The sequence below is a fragment of the Rana temporaria genome, chromosome 11 (genome assembly GCF_905171775.1).
Source record: "Rana temporaria chromosome 11, aRanTem1.1, whole genome shotgun sequence".
In the NCBI taxonomy this organism is placed as follows: Eukaryota; Metazoa; Chordata; class Amphibia; order Anura; family Ranidae; genus Rana; species Rana temporaria.
The window spans coordinates 38790958-38808907 of NC_053499.1; the positions used below are offsets into that span (position 1 = coordinate 38790958).

Here is a 17950-nt window from a genome sequence, read left to right on the forward strand (position 1 = left end):
CTGCAGGGAAGAGCAAGGAGCCTTAGACAATGGCTGGGCATTCCGGGACGTCACCCATAACCAGCCATGGTCAGCACACCCTCCTCTCCCCTGTTGCAGCTGCTGACAGGGAAGATGGGGCTGCAGCTCACATGACCTGACAAGACTTTTCTAAACATAGTTGGTGTTAGGCTCGAATTCTACTTTAACAATCCACTAGGAACCAATGGAATGGTCATGTAATGAATATCCATTATAATCTGCTTCCTGGTGGATTAACAATCATCTCAAAAACCCTCAGCTTGCAAAACGGCTGCAAGGAATGATTTTCAAACACATTAAAAGCCCTAAAACTGACAAACACTAAAACCTTTTTTTGTTCAGTATTAGCGGTTATACTTCAATATTAAATTAAGAAAATGTCTTATTAAATGAAATGGACTCCCCATTAAAAAAATTAAAAAAAATATCACCATTTTCCATAAATATAACAAAAATACACAACTCCACTTGTTACAGATTATTTAAATTATTTGCTAAATGTAAAATGTTTAGTTCATCATCAGTTACTGTACAAAAGTGGCAAGTCAGAAGGTGCAGATCAGCAGTCCTGACCTTAAAGTTCCAGTTTCCATTCCAAACGGACAATAGAAGAAAAAAAAAATGAACGGGCGAAGCACGAGGTTTACAGGTTTCATTTTTTAAATAGCAGAAGTATCCAATACATTAAAATATAAAAAGTACAATTCATGTTCAGCAACGGTGGGTAGGGTGGAAAGACACAGCGTGGGGTAGTTGGTATGGTAAAACTCATTGGTTTTTCGGTTTAGGCGAGTTCCTTTCGGTATTTGCATCACCGTTCCTCTGTAACGTATCATCCTCATCTCTGTACTCTTGTCTTTGCCGACGGATTTCTTTGTAGCGTAGTGTAATGTCTCTGCAAACAAGAAAGAAACGGTAATGGTGACAAGGCTTTAAAAGACTTCCAGGCAACTACATAAATGGCATTCTTGGCTTGTGTTGAAGGGCTTTTTATATGCTTGAAGGTCACTTTAAAGTATACAAGGGTCACCAGCACAGCGCAATCCCCCCAACAAATATATGTTTATTCCGTCACAAAATGCAATGTTTTGGGGCCAAAGAGGGAACCTTTCGTCTAGAGTAGACAACAGACACTGAAGGGGTCCTTATGCAGCCTGGAATGTTGCATTCTCCTGTGACAGAATAGATGGTCTTTTGTTGAGCGATTCTGGTGTGCTGGTGACACTTGTATACTCTGGAATGTACGAGTAAGGCACTACCCATTTCCCCACCACTTCAGCATCAACTTCGGATAGTCTACAGCAGGGATATGCAATTAGCGGACCTCCAGCTGTTGCAGAACTACAAGTCTCATGAGGCATTGCAAGACTGACAGCCACAAGCACGACACCTAAAGGCAGTGGCATGATGGGACTTGTAGTTGTGCAACAGCTGGAGGTACACTAATTGCATATGCCTGGTCTACAGTGTATGGTGTGCTGAACATCTTCCAAGTTTGGCTGGTTTCAGCTTACTTCAATCGCAACTCTGTAGACCTCTCTACACAACGTGTATTGTGGGTGGCTGTTCTGACCCTGTAGTTGAGCACTTACCTGCCTGCTCGCCATTTTCTACTGAATGTAAATGGAGCGTGCATGCTCAGCTCATCGTGCATTCTCAGAACACTCTGGATGTGCTGGAATACCCAACTCGCATGCGCAGGATATCATCCCCCACAGGCTAATCAAGAGGCTGAAAACCTGGCACCCCAAGGAAGAGAGATGACCACAGCCGTTGAGGGATGCAACAGCCGCATCGCTGGAGAATATATTTGGAAGTTTAGTTGCACTGAAATGTGCAGGTCTTATCTTGTTTCACACAATATGGGTGGCCAGTGCAGGGTGAACATCAATATTTAACAAGCCATGTATAAACTAACTTGTTGTGCACAAAGCAGTCTGCAGCAGAACAGTTCTGCCCCTTTCACATGGGTGGACTGATCGGGTCCGCCTGTCAGTTTTGTACAGGGACCCAATCAGACCATCCATAAAGCGGTGGGTGTCAACGGCCTCACGTCGCAATGATTTCTGAACCTAGCCGCTAAAAACAGACGTCTAGCAAAGTGGATTGGATCGAATGGCAGTTGGGTGTAAAACGGACAAGCGAGGATGAGAGGATAGCGGGATGCGTCTACTTTGCATAAGCGTGGTGGACACAGACCAGCCATCCGCCTGTTCACCAAGGATCAGCTGACAGGATTTCTGCCAAGCTGGTGGGCCCCTAGTGGAGTGTGCCCCATGTGAAAGGGGCCTTAAGCAGCCCCATCTAATCATGCAAGGCCAACTGAAAGCCCTGCTCCAGAACCCAAGACAGTTCTGACAAGCTTTTTAAGCAAATACAAATGAATTAAAATTGGTAATTTGAGCAATAGTAAAATAATTTATCATAAAATAAAAAAACTGCATGTTGCACATCGTAATGTGTGAATATGCATGTATGCATTACACAGCGATACCTCCGTTTACAAGCGTAATTTGTGAAACGACAAATTTTCCCATAGGGTTCAATGTAAATCAGGTTAATCTGTTCTGAACTTTTTTTGGTTTATATATAAAATTATGAAATGTATGTACAGTACAAAAAAAAAGGAATTTAAAAACATTACATACGGTCTTTTACATTAAGCTGACCTCTTTCATGTCATAAAAAAAAAAAAAGGAAAAAAAATATAGCTCCTCTTATAGCCTGGTTTAAAAAAATCCCATGATTCCCAATCAAGTGAGCCCACCCTCATGGTAGTCAGGGGGCAGAAACTCCAATCTGAGTGGACTGGTTCTCCCAAGACTCATCTTGCACTGCTCTTCTCAATATGAACGTGTCCGATCAGGGAAGATGACCGTGGTTCGTGAACAGAAGCAGAGTTTGTATACCGAAGATAATTTTTGTGAACTCTTCTGTTCACGAACAGAGTTGTCATTGTATATATTTGTCACAAATAAAAAAAAAAACGTAAGCTTAGGTACCCACGGAAAACCAAATTTCCTCTTGTAACACGTCAGCAGATTTTAAAGCTGAATTCCAACTTTTTCACTAGAAAGGAATGGATTATTGATCCATTGATGATCAGTCCCAGAATAGATCAAACATTTGTACCATGTTGCTCAGTTGTCGGCAGATACCCTGATATTCTGGGTTTAGTTGTGGCTTTGTATCATGTGGCACTCTGTATAGCCTACTGATAGACTATGTCCACTGCACAGCCACCTCCTGAAGCAGCTAGAGTCTATAACACTCCCTTCTGTAGTCTTCCAGACTCTGCAAATGATGCAACTTCCTTCATGGCTCTGATGGTGGCTTTAGTACATTCTAATTTGCATTCAATCACACCTACAGGAAGAGTGCAAACCTCCCAAGTGCCACCTCACAGCATTATTCAAGAAGGAAACGCCTTCATACACGGCCTGTTCTAAGCTGTGCTGCTGGACAGGATTGAAAGGATGATAATTGGAATTCAATCATGCCCAGTTAAAAATATGCTGACCAGTGTAAACAGGGAGAGTAGGGCAGCTGTTCAAAATCATAGGGCCCCGTACAGGCTTGCCGATGAAGCCCCCCTCCCCCAACTCTGCCTACACCCCACCTTCCCTCCAAGAAGCAAGTAAACAGTGGCCCTGACTTTATCTGGCTACAGCTAAAAATGAAAAAAAGTCACTCCTTTGCTCCCACCTCCTGGGTCCCTCTGTTGACCTTATGGGGCCCAGGGATTTGTAATCTAAGCACTGGTGAGCAAATAGTAGTGGGGGTGTATGGTCTAGTAAAATCTATTTGTTTAGGCATAAATCAATAAAGCTGCCCCAGGCCTCCCTGTTTAGTGGAGGATACCTGGGCCCAGTACTGCAGAGCCAGTTGTACTGCCTTAGCGGCCCTGAGGGAGACTCCCACCACTCAGATCCTGCCCTCTGTGAAGTGATTTACATATGAAGAAAACGCCTTCATAATAACCTCAAATAGCCCTTCCTACTAAAAGAGAAGTTACAAACAAACTGACAGTGGGGTTGCACTTCATTTACATGCATTTGTTTTGGAGGAAGAAAAGCTGGAGTTCTACAGCTCAATCTTATTGTGAAAAGGCTATGCTACAAATTCTGTATGGATAAATATTCGATCCTACATCATCATATGAAAAGTTCATGCATTTGTCGTCAACTCCACTCGCTTGTGGCCAGAAGTAGCACTGCGCCAGTTTATTAAACAAATGCTCTCCATTTTAAAAGTAGAGTTTTATATTTTAAAGTTCAACTTCTGTATGTGGATGATGGCACTGTAATTATTTTAATAAAAAACATACAAGTACCTTTTTCCTAATCGATATACAGATGTCACATGACTCAGCTCTTTCCCAGCCTGTCTGCAGGGAAACATAAGCAGGAGGAGCCTCTAGTCCTCTGCTGCTGGTCACATGTTCAAAAAATAAAAATAAAATGGCCTTTGAAATACAGAGTAAAAAAAATTATTAATATCAATAAAAAATGTTTTAAATTGTCATACAAATATATATTTGAAATTAAATCCTAGTTACTTTTTGTAAATAACATGGTGTGGGCGCATTTCTGCCAGTCACTATAGTCACATGGGCTGCTCAGAAGTGATGGGGAGGAAGTGATCAGAAAATCACAGCTGCAAAATCCCTAGCTGAATTAGGGACATAAAACAGAAGGTGGAGACAGAGCACCAGGATCAACAAGGTTTTTTTGTAGAATACAGAAAACAAATCTCATAGGGAGTATGATATACAGCAATAATTGTAATACAGCATTATTAAAGAGCATTCTTCTTAAAAAAAATAATACAAAAACTTTTTATAGTGTTTGCCCCTCTTTAAAAGCACCAAGTGTCATTTCTCTCTGCTGTCTCATTCCTCTGCCATCAGCATAAATCACTTCTAACAAGTTTTCCTGACACCAAGAGCTAAAGGTGACAGGGGAGGGAGCTCCAGCACACAGCTCGTGATTAGCAGCCTTAAAGGGGTTGTAAAGGTTTGTTTTTTTATTTTCTAAATAGGTTCCTTTAAACTAGTGCACTCCATTTTAAGGCTTTTTTAAACTTCTTCCCACAGCCACTGCATATAAATGGCCGGGTCGGCGTTTTGTCCTTTTGAGCAGACGTTACTGAACGTCTCTCAGAAGAAGCGGGATCAGGCAGCCGCGCAATCCCATTGCGCTCGTGTCCCCTGGACACGGCAAATCTCCGATTGGCAGGAGGGCCCGGCGCACATCTGTCCCAGTGAACATCTAGCGCACATCTGGCCCAGTAAACATCTGTCACACATTTGACACATCTGTCCCAGTAATCTGTCAACATGGCTAAAAAAAAAAATTATTCCGCAGCGAGAAGGCTATACATATACTTCAGAGTATGTCAGATGAGAGTAGCGGGGGAACCCTCTCCATCAGACTCGGATAGTTTGAGTCAGAAGAAAGCAGTGGCTTTGAAATGGAAACCGAGGAGGACAGAATCCTAACAGAGGCTCAGGAACCTTCAAAAATGTGATGGGTAGTCAGGAAATGAAATGTGCAATTAATGCCTTTAGAACACCTGACTGTGCTACTTGAATGTTGGGCCTCTGTATGCGACCAGGCTGCAGAAAAGTCTCAATCATCTGGTATTGTCATACTTCGGAGGAGTAGTAGAATGTATTTTGGGGTGTAAGTTTTGCTATGTACATGCTATGTTTTAGAAACATTTTCTAATTTGACAACTGTGTATAATAAAAAAAAAAAAAAAGTAAAATTTTCTTTCCACATTTTACATAAACTTGTGGTAAAAAGTGACATGTTCAAAAGACTCATTAGGCCTCACAGAATATAAGTTAAGGTGTTTGCTTTCCAAAATGGGGTCATTTTGTGGGGAATGCCACTGTCCTCAGTAAATTAAATGTGTAATTTATGCCTTTACGCTATGTTTCCACTAGTGCAACTTGTCGTGTGACTTGGGACTGCAAAGGCGCATGACAAGTCGTACCCCAAGATTTCCAATGAGCAACACTCATATCTGTGAGACGTCAAATGATAGGCCGCCAGTACATCAGGAATGATCAAGTTTCAGTGATATGCAACATAGCTTGTAGACACTAACTCACACAAACCAATTATACACTTATCAGGATTTTTTTTTTGTAGCAAAAATATATGTCAAATACATTCTGGTCTAAATTTAAGACTAAATTAGATTTTATTGGATTTAAAACAAAGTAGAAAATCTTTTTTTTTTTCCCCCACTTTTTTTTACTCAGATTGCAAAAAATAAACCCAGTGGTGAATACCACCAAAAGAAAGCTCCATTTGTGTGAGCAAAATTATAAAAATTTAATTTGGGTACAGTAACTGAGTAATTGTCAAAGTGCAAGGCCACGGAAAGCTGAAAATTGGTCTGGGAAGGAAGTGGGGTGAGTGTCCAGTATTGAGGTGACTCAGTTGTGAAATTGGCTCAGGCCAGTTCCCTTACCTGATAAAGAAACGCCATGCCGTCCACAGGAGGACAAGAACTATACCCAGAATCCAACACTGCGTTACGTAGAATGGTAAGGGTAGTGTTAGGGTGTATGGATCATATTTTACCACTATGAGGAACTCTGTGACTGTGATTGCAGCCACCATCCATGCCTGCTGGCCCAACTTCTTGTGGAACTTCCTGAAATCAAGAGATTAAAAATGTTTAAGTAAAACTTTTATGACCATGCAGAAATGTATATTTGGATAAAACAAAAAGTTATTCCAAGGAACTGAAATGACAAAAAGCAAATTGGCAGCGCACATTGAAATTTGCAAATATTAGTGTGTAAATGAAGCAAAACTCTGTATCCTAGGAGTAATCTTGAATAATATATCCACCAATGCTATCCACAATATCATTTACTACTTCAGGTGCAATCACACCACCTCCTGGAGCTCACCACTTCAGAATGGCCACCTGTAAAGGCAAGTCTAAATGCACTTAATAATCTCCCCTCTCCATCGAATCAAACTTGTATCTATGAACTCTGTAGAAAAGATGAATAACCCACTGATCTATCAGCATGTCCGGATACCAGTATATAGCTGTGAAATGGTCAGGAAAGAAAGCAATCTAATAGGCACATTATAAAAAACAAGCTTAAAACCACACATACAATCCCATATGTATACAGAACTTTACCACACTATAAACAGATAATGTCCACTATCCTGATCTACAATGCCTCACTCAGTATCAGGCTTGTACAAACATGTCTACAGCCCCTTCTGATACGTTTCATCAACTAGACTTCATCAGTGGCAGCTCTGATGAAGTTCAGATGGCAAAATGCATATAAACCTATTACATCATGAGAAGATCTTTTCTCTTTCTTGAGCATTGCACACGATGGGACAAACATGCTGATTTTGACAGTGGGATATCAACCTATACAGGATTTAAAGTGGTAGTCAAGGCATTTGTTTTTTCATTTATACCTACAGGCAAGTCTATATTAAGGCCATAAATGTATTTTAATGTGATAGATCAACACAAAGTGGCACATAATTTTGAAGTGGAAGAAAAATGAAAAATGGTTTGCGATTATTTATTTTTTTACAAATATCTGAAAAGTGTGCTGTGCATTTGTATTCAGCCCTCCTGAGTCAATACTTCAGTAAAACACCTAAGTTGCAGTGCTGGGGACAGTTCTGATCAGCCAACTTAGAAGCTCTTGATCAAGGTCTTCTTATCCGAGAACTGTAGTGGGGACTTTTAATGGCAAATATAATCACAGGTAATGTTACTCACTGTGTCTCCGGCTTTGTGGTGTCTCGTAGCAGTGACACCTAAGCCTCTCCCACTTCACACTCCTCACCAGTCAGCTGACCTCTAGTCTGTGCCCCCCAGCCATGCCGTGAACTGATTTGGCGGCTGCGAAAAAGGGTGAGTGGACTGCCGCGGGCTCCAGGAACAGCCCAGCTGGGCAGCTGCAAAAAAGCTGGGAGAGTGGGCTTCATTAACAGCCCAGGATTTGGTGACCCCTGGCAAATCATTTGACCCGAGGGGGTCCCGACCACCAGGTTGAGAACCACTACCTTAGATGGAAATGCAACAAGTGCTTTGTCATTTACAAAAGGTGATTGCTTTATGTTACTGTGTAATAAACCTGATGCAACAGACTTATACAAAGAAAAGGGAGAACCACATTAGTCTATGGGTAGAAAAGTGCAAAATTAAACAAAACATACAAGTCATCCATGAAGTCATAGATCTCCCTCATGGCTACACCTCCGACATTCACAAAAAAGACCAGCCGCAACAAGACTAGATAGTGTTCTGGAGGCATCCATAGGACGAACTTGAGGTAAAACGTATTTAGTTCCGCCAGTAAAAACTAGAAGAAAAAAATTAAAAATGTTAACACACAACTTTAACACTGCAAGCAACAGAAAACCAAGCTACAGAAATGTCATCTACTGAGCCCAAGAACTATATGCTCCTTGGCAGTTAAAGGTTTTTGTTTTTTTTGCATCCAACATGTTACACCCTGAATATGGATGCAACGCGTTACAAGAGGTGAACTTATCCTTTAAGAAGGTAGGAGTTATAACTTTTGGGTTTCTGGTTAAGATTAGCTATGTCACTAACTGGTCTACAAGCTCAAAAATGTTCAAAAATGCTGAGACTAATGTATTAGTGTCTCAGAGAATCAAAAAGTCAAAATTCTAGCCATGCAACACAAGAGAGGTCACCAGCAAGACCTGAACTCACATTCAAAAAGATATTGATAAAATAGAACAAGTCCAGAGAAAGGAAACAAAAATGGTGAAGGGTATGGGGGATAAAACTTAATCAGGAGAGACGTCGGGAACTTAATATGTAGTCTGGAGGAAAGAGGAGACATGAGTGAAACCTTTAACCAATTTAGCCCCGGAAGGTTTTACCTTCCTGACCAGAGCTCTTTTTACAAATTGGCACTGCGCTGCTTTAACTGGTAATTGCGCGGTCATGCAATGCTGTACCCAAGCAACATTTTTGACCTTCTCCCCCCCCACCCCCACCACAAATAGAGCTTTGTTTTGGTGCCATTTGATCACCTCTGCGTTTGTTTGTTTTTGCACTATACACAAAAAGAGCGACAAAAGTTATAGCATCTACAAACTATGGGAAAGATTTATGCCATTTGTATAGCTTTTTTTGTTTTTTTTTTTACTAGTAATGGCTGTGATCTGCAATCTTTAGCGGTATTGAAACATTGCGGCGGACAGACAGATTAGACACTTTTTGGGAGCACTAACATTTATACAACGATCAGTGCTATACAAAAAGCATAAGTGGTCTAACTGTATGGGGATAGGAGTAGGAGAGGAGACATTTTAATGTTCCTACTTACTGGGAAAAAAATGACATGTCTTTTCTGACAGCACAGCGATTTGTGTGTTTACATACACAAATCCCCATGCTGGCGCTTGTGCATGGCTGGCAGCTCTAAAAGGAACCCCGTACCTGTACAGGGTATCTTGCAGCGATGCCATTGTGCCGCAGTATATGTATGCAAGCAAGCCGGTCGGGAACCGGTTAAATTCATTAAGGGTGTAAATATGGTTCAGGGGGAGGTATTTTAAATATGAAGACAAGAACAAGAAAACTGAAACATGACCTCAAACTACCAGGAGAGAAGTTCAAAACTAATCTTAGAAAGTATTATTTTATTGAAAAAGTAGTTGATGCTTTGAATAGACTTCCAGCCGAGGTAGCGAGCCAGTCAACAGTAGGTGGATTCAAATATGCTTGGAAGAATCTATACTCTGGCAAAAAACAAAAGCACCACATAAAAAAAGGGCACTCTAAATGGACCAATTGGTATTTTTCCTGCCGTCACTCTGTTTCGCTGCCACCCCAAACAGAAGTTTCAAAATAGTGGTGAGGGAGCAGAGCAATGCAAGGAGCGAGTGTCAAGCAGTTGTATCCCTGCTTGAACATTTTCACCTACAGGTAAGCCTATAAGACTTACCTGTAAGGAAAAATAAAAAATAGAATATCCCCTAAACCTACACGGTTTTAGGGGATATTGACCATGCATGCATGCAGCCGCTGACATCAGCAGCACATACACTCTGCAGGTCAGGCGTATCCTGCCGTAACAGGGGCCTCCCACACGAATGCGCCAGTGATCCCAGAAGAAACGTGTCAGCTCCCTCAGGGGTGACCGGGCGCCGCTGCAGGACTTCGTTCTAAGGTATTTATTAATGTGCTAGTATGCAATGCATACTAGCACTTAATGCTATTGTCTTGCAGGTTTTTTTTTTTTTCCCGCGGTTTACTACCGATTTCAGCTGCAAGGAAGACAGCACCAGATTCCGTGATCCAACAATTCTTTTCTTAACATATAGGGAAAATTATTAAAGAGGTCAAATTTTGTTTTGACTATATACAGTAAAATGCCTTCAACTTTGTTCTCAGAAGCAATGAGGTTCATCGATAACTAGAACATGAGCTCCATCTAGTGCCCATGACAAGGAATGGATTTTGTGGCTCTCTACAAGGAAGTCTAAATCTTTTCACCAGACAAAAGTAATTTAACTTGTTTTTCACAATTCCATAAACTTTTGATGGCGATTTACTGAAGCCTGCTACGGTAAATCTATCTAAACGCACTCTTTAAATAGAGTATTGGGGGGGGTATCTAAAACGAGGAGTCTGCATTGAAAAAATAAAAATAAATACATTGATGGAAAAATACCCATAGTTCCAAATAGTTATTGTATGTTCAACAACAAAGGAATGCAACACCTAAATGGCGTCTGATTAGTTAAAAATTACCTCTGAATGTTACCAAGAGTTTCTACACTTTTCTCAGCGTTATTTAAAATGATTGTAAAGCTTTTTTTTTTAAACACGATAACAAACAAACATATACTTGCCTGCTCTGTGCAATAGTTTTGCACACAACAGCCCCAAACCTCCTCTTCTAGGGTGCCCCACCAGCCCTTTTGGCTTCTCCTCAATTCCAAGTGTTCCCATAGCAAGCTGTATGCTACTGGGACACTTGTGTGGGCTCAATCCTGAGCCGGGTTGTGTACATTTGTCTATTGACACGCACAGTGCGGCTCGCCTCCACACAAGATCTGATTAACAGCAGCAGAAGTCATCGGTTTCTGCTACAGTTGGAGCCTGTGAGGAGAAAGAGCGCAGCGCTGCTGCTCTTGGTCACAGTGCTGGATCAAGACAGGACTCAAGTATTTTAAGGGTCTGGAGGGGGGAGCTGAACATAGAAGCTTTTTTACCCCAATGCATAAAATGCCTTCAGGTAAAAAAACCTTTAGACTTTAAAACCATGTTAACCATTTGGTCTTTATTTAGGAGCAAACCGCAATGTGAAAATACTGCATTTTATTGCAGAGCAAGCATTCATTTTTTTTATTTCACATTCATAAATGTACACCACTGCTTAAATGTATGCATTGGTGTCCAAACTTGCCCTGCTACCGATCAATGCTGAGCAACTATCAGAATTAGCTTTTGAATACTTTACAATAATGGTCCTGTTATCACAAACATTTCTCACAAGAGGGAGTACACCCCTCACATTTTTGTAACCATTTTATCTTTTCATGTGACAACACTGAAGGAATGAGACTTTGCTACAATGTAAAGTAGTGAGTGTACAGCTTGTATAACAGTGTACATTTGTTATCCCCTCAAAATAACACAGCCATTAATGTCTAAACCACTGGCAACAAAAGTGAGCACACCCCTAAGTGAAAATGTCCAAACTACACCAAATTAGCCATTTTCCCTCCCAGGTGTCATGTGACACGTTAATGTTACAAGATCTCAGGTGTGAATGGGGAGCAGGTGTGTTAAATTTGTTATTTCCGTTCTCTCTCATACTGGTCATTGGAAGTTCAACATGGCACCTCATGGCAAAGAACTCTGAGGATCTGAAAAAAAAAAAGAATTGTTGCTCTACATAAAGATGGTCTAGGTTATAAGAAGATTGCCAAGACACTGAAACCAAGACCATAAAGCAGTTTAACAGGACAGGTCCCATAAGAACAGGCCTCGCTATGGTCGACCAAAGAAGTCGAGTGCATGTTCTCAGTGTCAGATCCAAAGGTTGTCTTTGGAAAATCGTTGGCAACAAAAGCGAGTACACCCTTAAGTGAAAATGTTTTTGTGACCATCATTTTCCAGCACTGCCTTAACCCTCTTGGGCATGGAGTTCACCAGAGCTTCACAGGTTACCACCGGAGTCCTCTTCCATTCCTCCATGACATCACAGAGCTGGTGGATGTTAGAGACCCTGCGTTCCTCCATCCATTTGAGGATGCCCCACAAATGCTCAATAGGGTTTAGGTCTGAAGACATGCTTGGCCAATCCATCACCCTTACCCTATAGCAAGACAGTGGTCATCTTGGATGCATGTTTGGGGTTATGTTGGAATACTGCCCTGCGGACCAGTTGAGAGGATCATGCTCTGCTTCAGTATGTCACAGTACATGTTGGCATTCATGGTTCCCGCAATGTACTGTAGCTCCCCAGTGTCAGCAGTACTCATGCAGCCCCAGACCATGACACGTCCACCACCATGCTTGACTGTAGGCAAGACACTTGTTTTTGTACTCACCTGGTTGCCGCCACACGCTTGACACCATCTGAACCAAAGAAGTTTATCTTGGTCTCATCAGACCACAGAACATGGTTCTAGTAACACCCATGTCCTTAGTCTGCTTGTCTTCAGCAAGGATGAGCTCAGGCGTGTTCAGAACATGCACGTGCAGAGCCCGCCAGAAAGTCGGCACTGCGCAGTGCTAATCGTTATAGCGTCTACAAATAGGGGATAGATTTATGGCATTTTTATTCATTCATTTACCAGTAATGGCAGCGATGTGCGATTTTTAGTGGGACTGCGACATTGCGGTGGACATTTGGAGCCAAAGCGTTTACTGCATGATACAGAGACCCCAGGCTGGGTATTAGCCATATGCGTTCATTGATCTCCTGTAACCAAGAGATCACATCCAGTGTGTACTCAAGGTGGAGGCACTATCCCATCACCACTTTTCTCCAAGTGCTGTGGATTATTTGTCACCGTGGACGCTTCAATGCTATTCATATGCATATGTTCTTTTTTGCTTGTCACTTATAATCACTGATATTGACTGTCATTTTGAACACTAATTATATTTTGTTACACGGGTTGATATCCCATTCACTGTTTTTTTAAATTGTATTACTTTGATCTTTATTTGGTCTTGGTGTTAGTGGTTAGATATATAATTTTTAGATATTAATATATTTTTTATTTATGCACATTCATAGAGGTTTGATAGGCCATTTAAATACAATTTTGACTGAGTTCACTTAATATTACGGTTGCCTAATGCAACATAGGTTCATTTAGTGCTATAAAAATGCACCGATTACTGTGAAAATGTCAATGGCAGGGAAAGGGTCAACACTAGGGGGTGATCAAAAGGTTAAAAGTGTTCCCTGTGTGTGTGTGTGTTTAACTGTGGGGGGATGTGACTGACTAGGAGGAGGAAACGGATCGCTGTTCCCAATTAGTAGGAACAGACGATCTGTCTCTCCTCGCCTGTCAGAATGGGGATTTGTGCTTTTACACACACAAATCCCTGTTCTGGCTCTCGCTCTCGGGTGGCCAGCAGACATCGTGCAACGGGCGCCTGCTATTGCTCTTAAAGGAGCCAATGTACCAGTAAGCCGATTCGCAGGAACGAGCCGACCTGCCGCTGTATGACGGTGGCTGGTCGGCAAGTGGTTAATGGCTGTGTGTTATTTTGATGGGACAGCAAATTTACACTGTTACACAAGCTGTACACTCACTACTTTACATTGTAGCAAAGTGTCATTTCTTCAGTGTTGTCACATGAAATTATATAATAGAATATTTATAAAAATGTGAGGGGTGTACTCACTTTTGTGAGATACTGCGTTTCTGTCAGTTAAGAATTTACAACGTGAACTCACTACAAATATAATGCCGCAGACCGCCAACCATCTTCGCAGGTTTGAAGCTGGCTTCCATTCAAACTTTACCCAGCTATACGGTGTGAACTGGAAGGCTATTCTCTTCATTTTGCCTCTAAAAAAAATAAAAAATAAAAAATAAATTAAACAGGAATCTCTACAATAGTCAGAGAAAAAAAAGTTCATACATCACTTGTGCGTTTATATATTCAACACAAACATTAAAAAGTGTCAAAACCCACAACAGTAAAAATCAGTCCGCATATACAGCATAGCATTCTTGTTATATTCTGAATCTCCTCTTGGGTCCCCTGCCATCATCCCTGGCATCTCCCCTCCCGCTCTCTATGGGGGCACTCGTGCATGCTCACTCCCGAGCCTCTCAATCTGTCTCTACTGGCAGACAGTAGGACATGGCCCTGACCCCCGCTCCCCTGTCTTCACTGGCTCTGACAGCAGCCAATGTCACCCACTGCCTCAGTAAAGCTTAAAGCAGAGTTCCACCCAAAAGTAGAACTTCGGCTCGCACTCCTCCTTCCCCTTGGTGCCACATTTGGCACCTTTCGGGGGGGGGGGGGAAGGATACCTGCCTTTCACAGGTATCCTGTTTCACTTCTGGGAGCCTCAGTTGCATGTATTTACGTCACTGCCCGGGGTTCCCTCCTCCTTCCCCCGGCTGCCGGGCCAGTAGGAGAGGAGCCTTGAGCATGCGCAGTAGGGTTCCCTGCGTGAAGCCGTAAGGCTTCACTTCCAAGCTCCCTTACTCGCAATGGAGACGGCATGCACCCGACAGCCGATGGAAGCATCAGCTGCGGCACCAAAATGGCTGGATTATTAAATTGTGTCCGATTATTAAGTGTCAGCAGCTGCAGTATGTGTAGCTGCCGGCTTTTAATTTTCTGCAGAGGTGGGCGGACCTCCGCTTTAGGGGTTAGTCCTCTGCATTGTGTAAAAAGGCCGTTTTATCCTGTATGCATAGACCCTCCCCTGCCTGCAAAATCTAGCTTGGGAAAGCCAGCCAACACACAGGCAATAGCCAATCTGCACATGCTCAGTTTTGTCTTATGCTGGAGAGAACAGTTACTTGTTCTCAAATGCCAGGGCACATGATATTGGCATAACAAATGTGGGCGTGTATACAGGCTGCAGTCAGAAAATCTGCACCTCCTGGACTGTTTAGTTTATGATGTAACTGTGGTATACAGATCATTCAAAAAAAAAAAAAAAAGGTACATAGTGGCAATATTTTAATATAAAAAGAAGATTTGTGAGCACTGTGGGGGGGGGGGAGACGAACTATTTTCATATTACTGGGTTTAGTAAAAACTACAGCAACAGTGACGCATGCACTACTTATCATGCGGTCTGGTAAAATTTGCAGCCCATTCAAATGAGTGCATGACGATGAAAATTAACCGACAGCCCAGGAGGAGCCACTGTACTAATTATCCAATGTACAGAGATCTCCCCTTCTGTTCTATCGTGTTCTGACAGGGGGGCGCCCCCACCAACCACCCGCCAGAACACACTGGTCAGCGTGCTCAGCCTATGGGGCTGGTCGGATTCTGTCGAATTGGCCGCCATAGACACGGGCTGAATATCAGCCGGATTTTATTGAACCAGCTGATGTCGCCTGACATTTGTCTTGTATGTACTAGGCTTGAGAAGAAAAAAGAAAGTTTTAAACAATGTACTCGGTTAATGATTGGCTTTGCATACATTATAGATACATTCTGTGTAACTACAGTAATGGTTACATTTATTTCTGTTACATTGTAGCCCTGTTTAAGTATTTGTGCATTATCCCCAAAATGTGATAGTTGTCAATTTGTTTATTGTTACAAATAAAATGTTATATCTGGACCAATATCGCGGCTTGGCACTTTTATTCTTTCACTTAAAGGGGTGGTTCCCCCTAAAAGAAATTTCTAACAATACATTCGGAAGACTGCTTACACTGCGGGTAGGCTGGCTTTTTTTTTTTTTTCCGTACATACCTCGACATCGCCGTTTCATCCCTCGGCTTCCGGGTATGAGTCTTGCTGGACCTAGTTGATTGACGTTCCTCCGACCGACGCATACTTGACGTCACGACTTTCCGAAAGAAGCCGAACGTCGCTGCGCAGGCGCCGTATAGAGCCGACTCTATACGGCGCCTGCGCAATGACGTTCGGCTTCTGTCGGAAAGTCGTGACTCGCAGTATGAGCCGGTCGGAGGAACGTCAATCAACTAGGTCCAGCAAGACTCATACCCGGAAGCCGAGGGATGAAACGGCGATATCGAGGTATGTACGAAAAAAAAAAGCCAACCTACCCGCAGTGTAAGCAGTCTTCCGAATGTATTGTTAGAATTTTTTTTTAGGGGGAACCACCCCTTTAATACATGACACACCCCCCCCCCCCCCCCAAGGATCCCGGTGGGGCTCTCCAACAAGCAACACAGAGCTGCTACATTCCAGCAATCACTTGGTTTTATTACCTCCTTCAGGCTTCAAATCCTGCAACTCATCCTCCTAATCCCAGAATCTCCCCATGACCTCCCCTAAACCGGGTACACACTATTTTCCATTCAACCCTGCGGGTGTGCACTGAATAATAAATAATGAATATTTTGGATAAAATTACATTCGTATCACCACCAAGCAAGGTAGGAACACTTTCTCCATCAAGGCTGAAGATGAAAGAAATGATCTTAAAATGTATCCCAATTCAAAATCATTTTCAGTTTGTTTGCAACAAAATAAAACTACACAGTGGGACACGATACCCTGTGATCCTGCAATGGCACTGATAACTGCACATCAGCAGCTTAACAGTAAGACTAAAGTTTGTCAGCCTGCCGCGTGAGATCCTTCAGTTGGTATTTGGGCTGCCTATCCGATAAACCTGATAAGCAGCCCTACAGCCAACTGATAGTGTTAGCCTGCCATGCAAACTATTTCCAATTGCGAGGCAGTGGCTTAGCTTCCTCAGCCTGCAATAGATATGCTGTTACTGGCAGCCTCCCAAGTAAACTTTGTAACAGATTTACACATTTCCTCAGAAATGCTGTACACAGTGAGGCATGATTCCAAACATACTGAAAAATAGGTCCAGAGTTGACTTACACAATAGAGAATCAAGTACGTGCTTTAGTTGCATCAACCTACCCCTGGAAGATTTACCCCCATTCATGACCAGGCCATTTTTTGCAATATGGCACTGCGTTCTGTTAAATGATAATCGTGCAACGCTGTACCCAAACATGTATGTCTTACACACAAATATATTTTATTTGGTGGTATTTGATCGCCTGAGGTTATTGATTTTTTTGCTATAAAAAACATATCAAATAAAAAAACGTGAAAAAAAAATAGAATTTCTTCATAAATTTAGGTCAATATGTGTTCTGCTACATATTTTTAGTTTAAAAAAATCCCAATAAGCATACATCAATTGGTTTGTGCAAAAGCTATAGCGTCTACAAACGAAGGGATTTTTTTTTTACTAGTGGCCATCATCAACTTATAGCGGGACTGCGATGTTGTGGCAGACAGACACTAGCACTTTCTAGGGACCAGTGACAACAGTGATCAGTGCTAAAAGATATGCACCAACACTGGCTGGGAAGGGGTTAACATTAGGGGCGATCAAACCATGTGCCTAACCTGTGTTTTACTACAATGTGGGAGGTGCTTTTACTAGGGGAAGAGATGGATCCTTGTCCCTGCTTTGCAAAGACACAGGATTCATGCCTTCCCTCCTGTCAAAGGCGATCTGCCTTGTTTGCTTCTCTGCAGGATGATCAGCGGGTGACAGTAAACACTGAGTCTGCGATAGTCTCCCGCTGCATGTAATCCCAGAGAGAGCGAGTCGGCGCACATGCGTACCCCTACCCACAAATAACGGAGTGTGTATGTGTATATATATATTACACACACACACACACACACACACACATATATATATATATATATATAT

General features: G+C 42.2%; 1 protein-coding gene across 3 annotated transcripts in view; it reads right to left on the reverse strand.

Moving 5' to 3' along the window:
* Window positions 1-487: 487 nt before the first annotated feature.
* PTDSS2 (phosphatidylserine synthase 2) overlaps window positions 488-17950 on the reverse strand; it is a 100528-nt gene continuing 83065 nt past the window's right edge. For all 3 annotated transcript variants that reach the window (XM_040328362.1, XM_040328364.1, XM_040328363.1), the window contains exons 9-12: window positions 13991-14105; window positions 8244-8389; window positions 6505-6690; window positions 488-916 (exon numbers count right to left, since the gene is read on the reverse strand). In XM_040328362.1, coding sequence (XP_040184296.1) covers window positions 790-916; window positions 6505-6690; window positions 8244-8389; window positions 13991-14105 — 574 coding nt within the window. In that variant the 3' untranslated portion in view covers window positions 488-789. The remainder of the gene's footprint in view (window positions 917-6504; window positions 6691-8243; window positions 8390-13990; window positions 14106-17950) is intronic.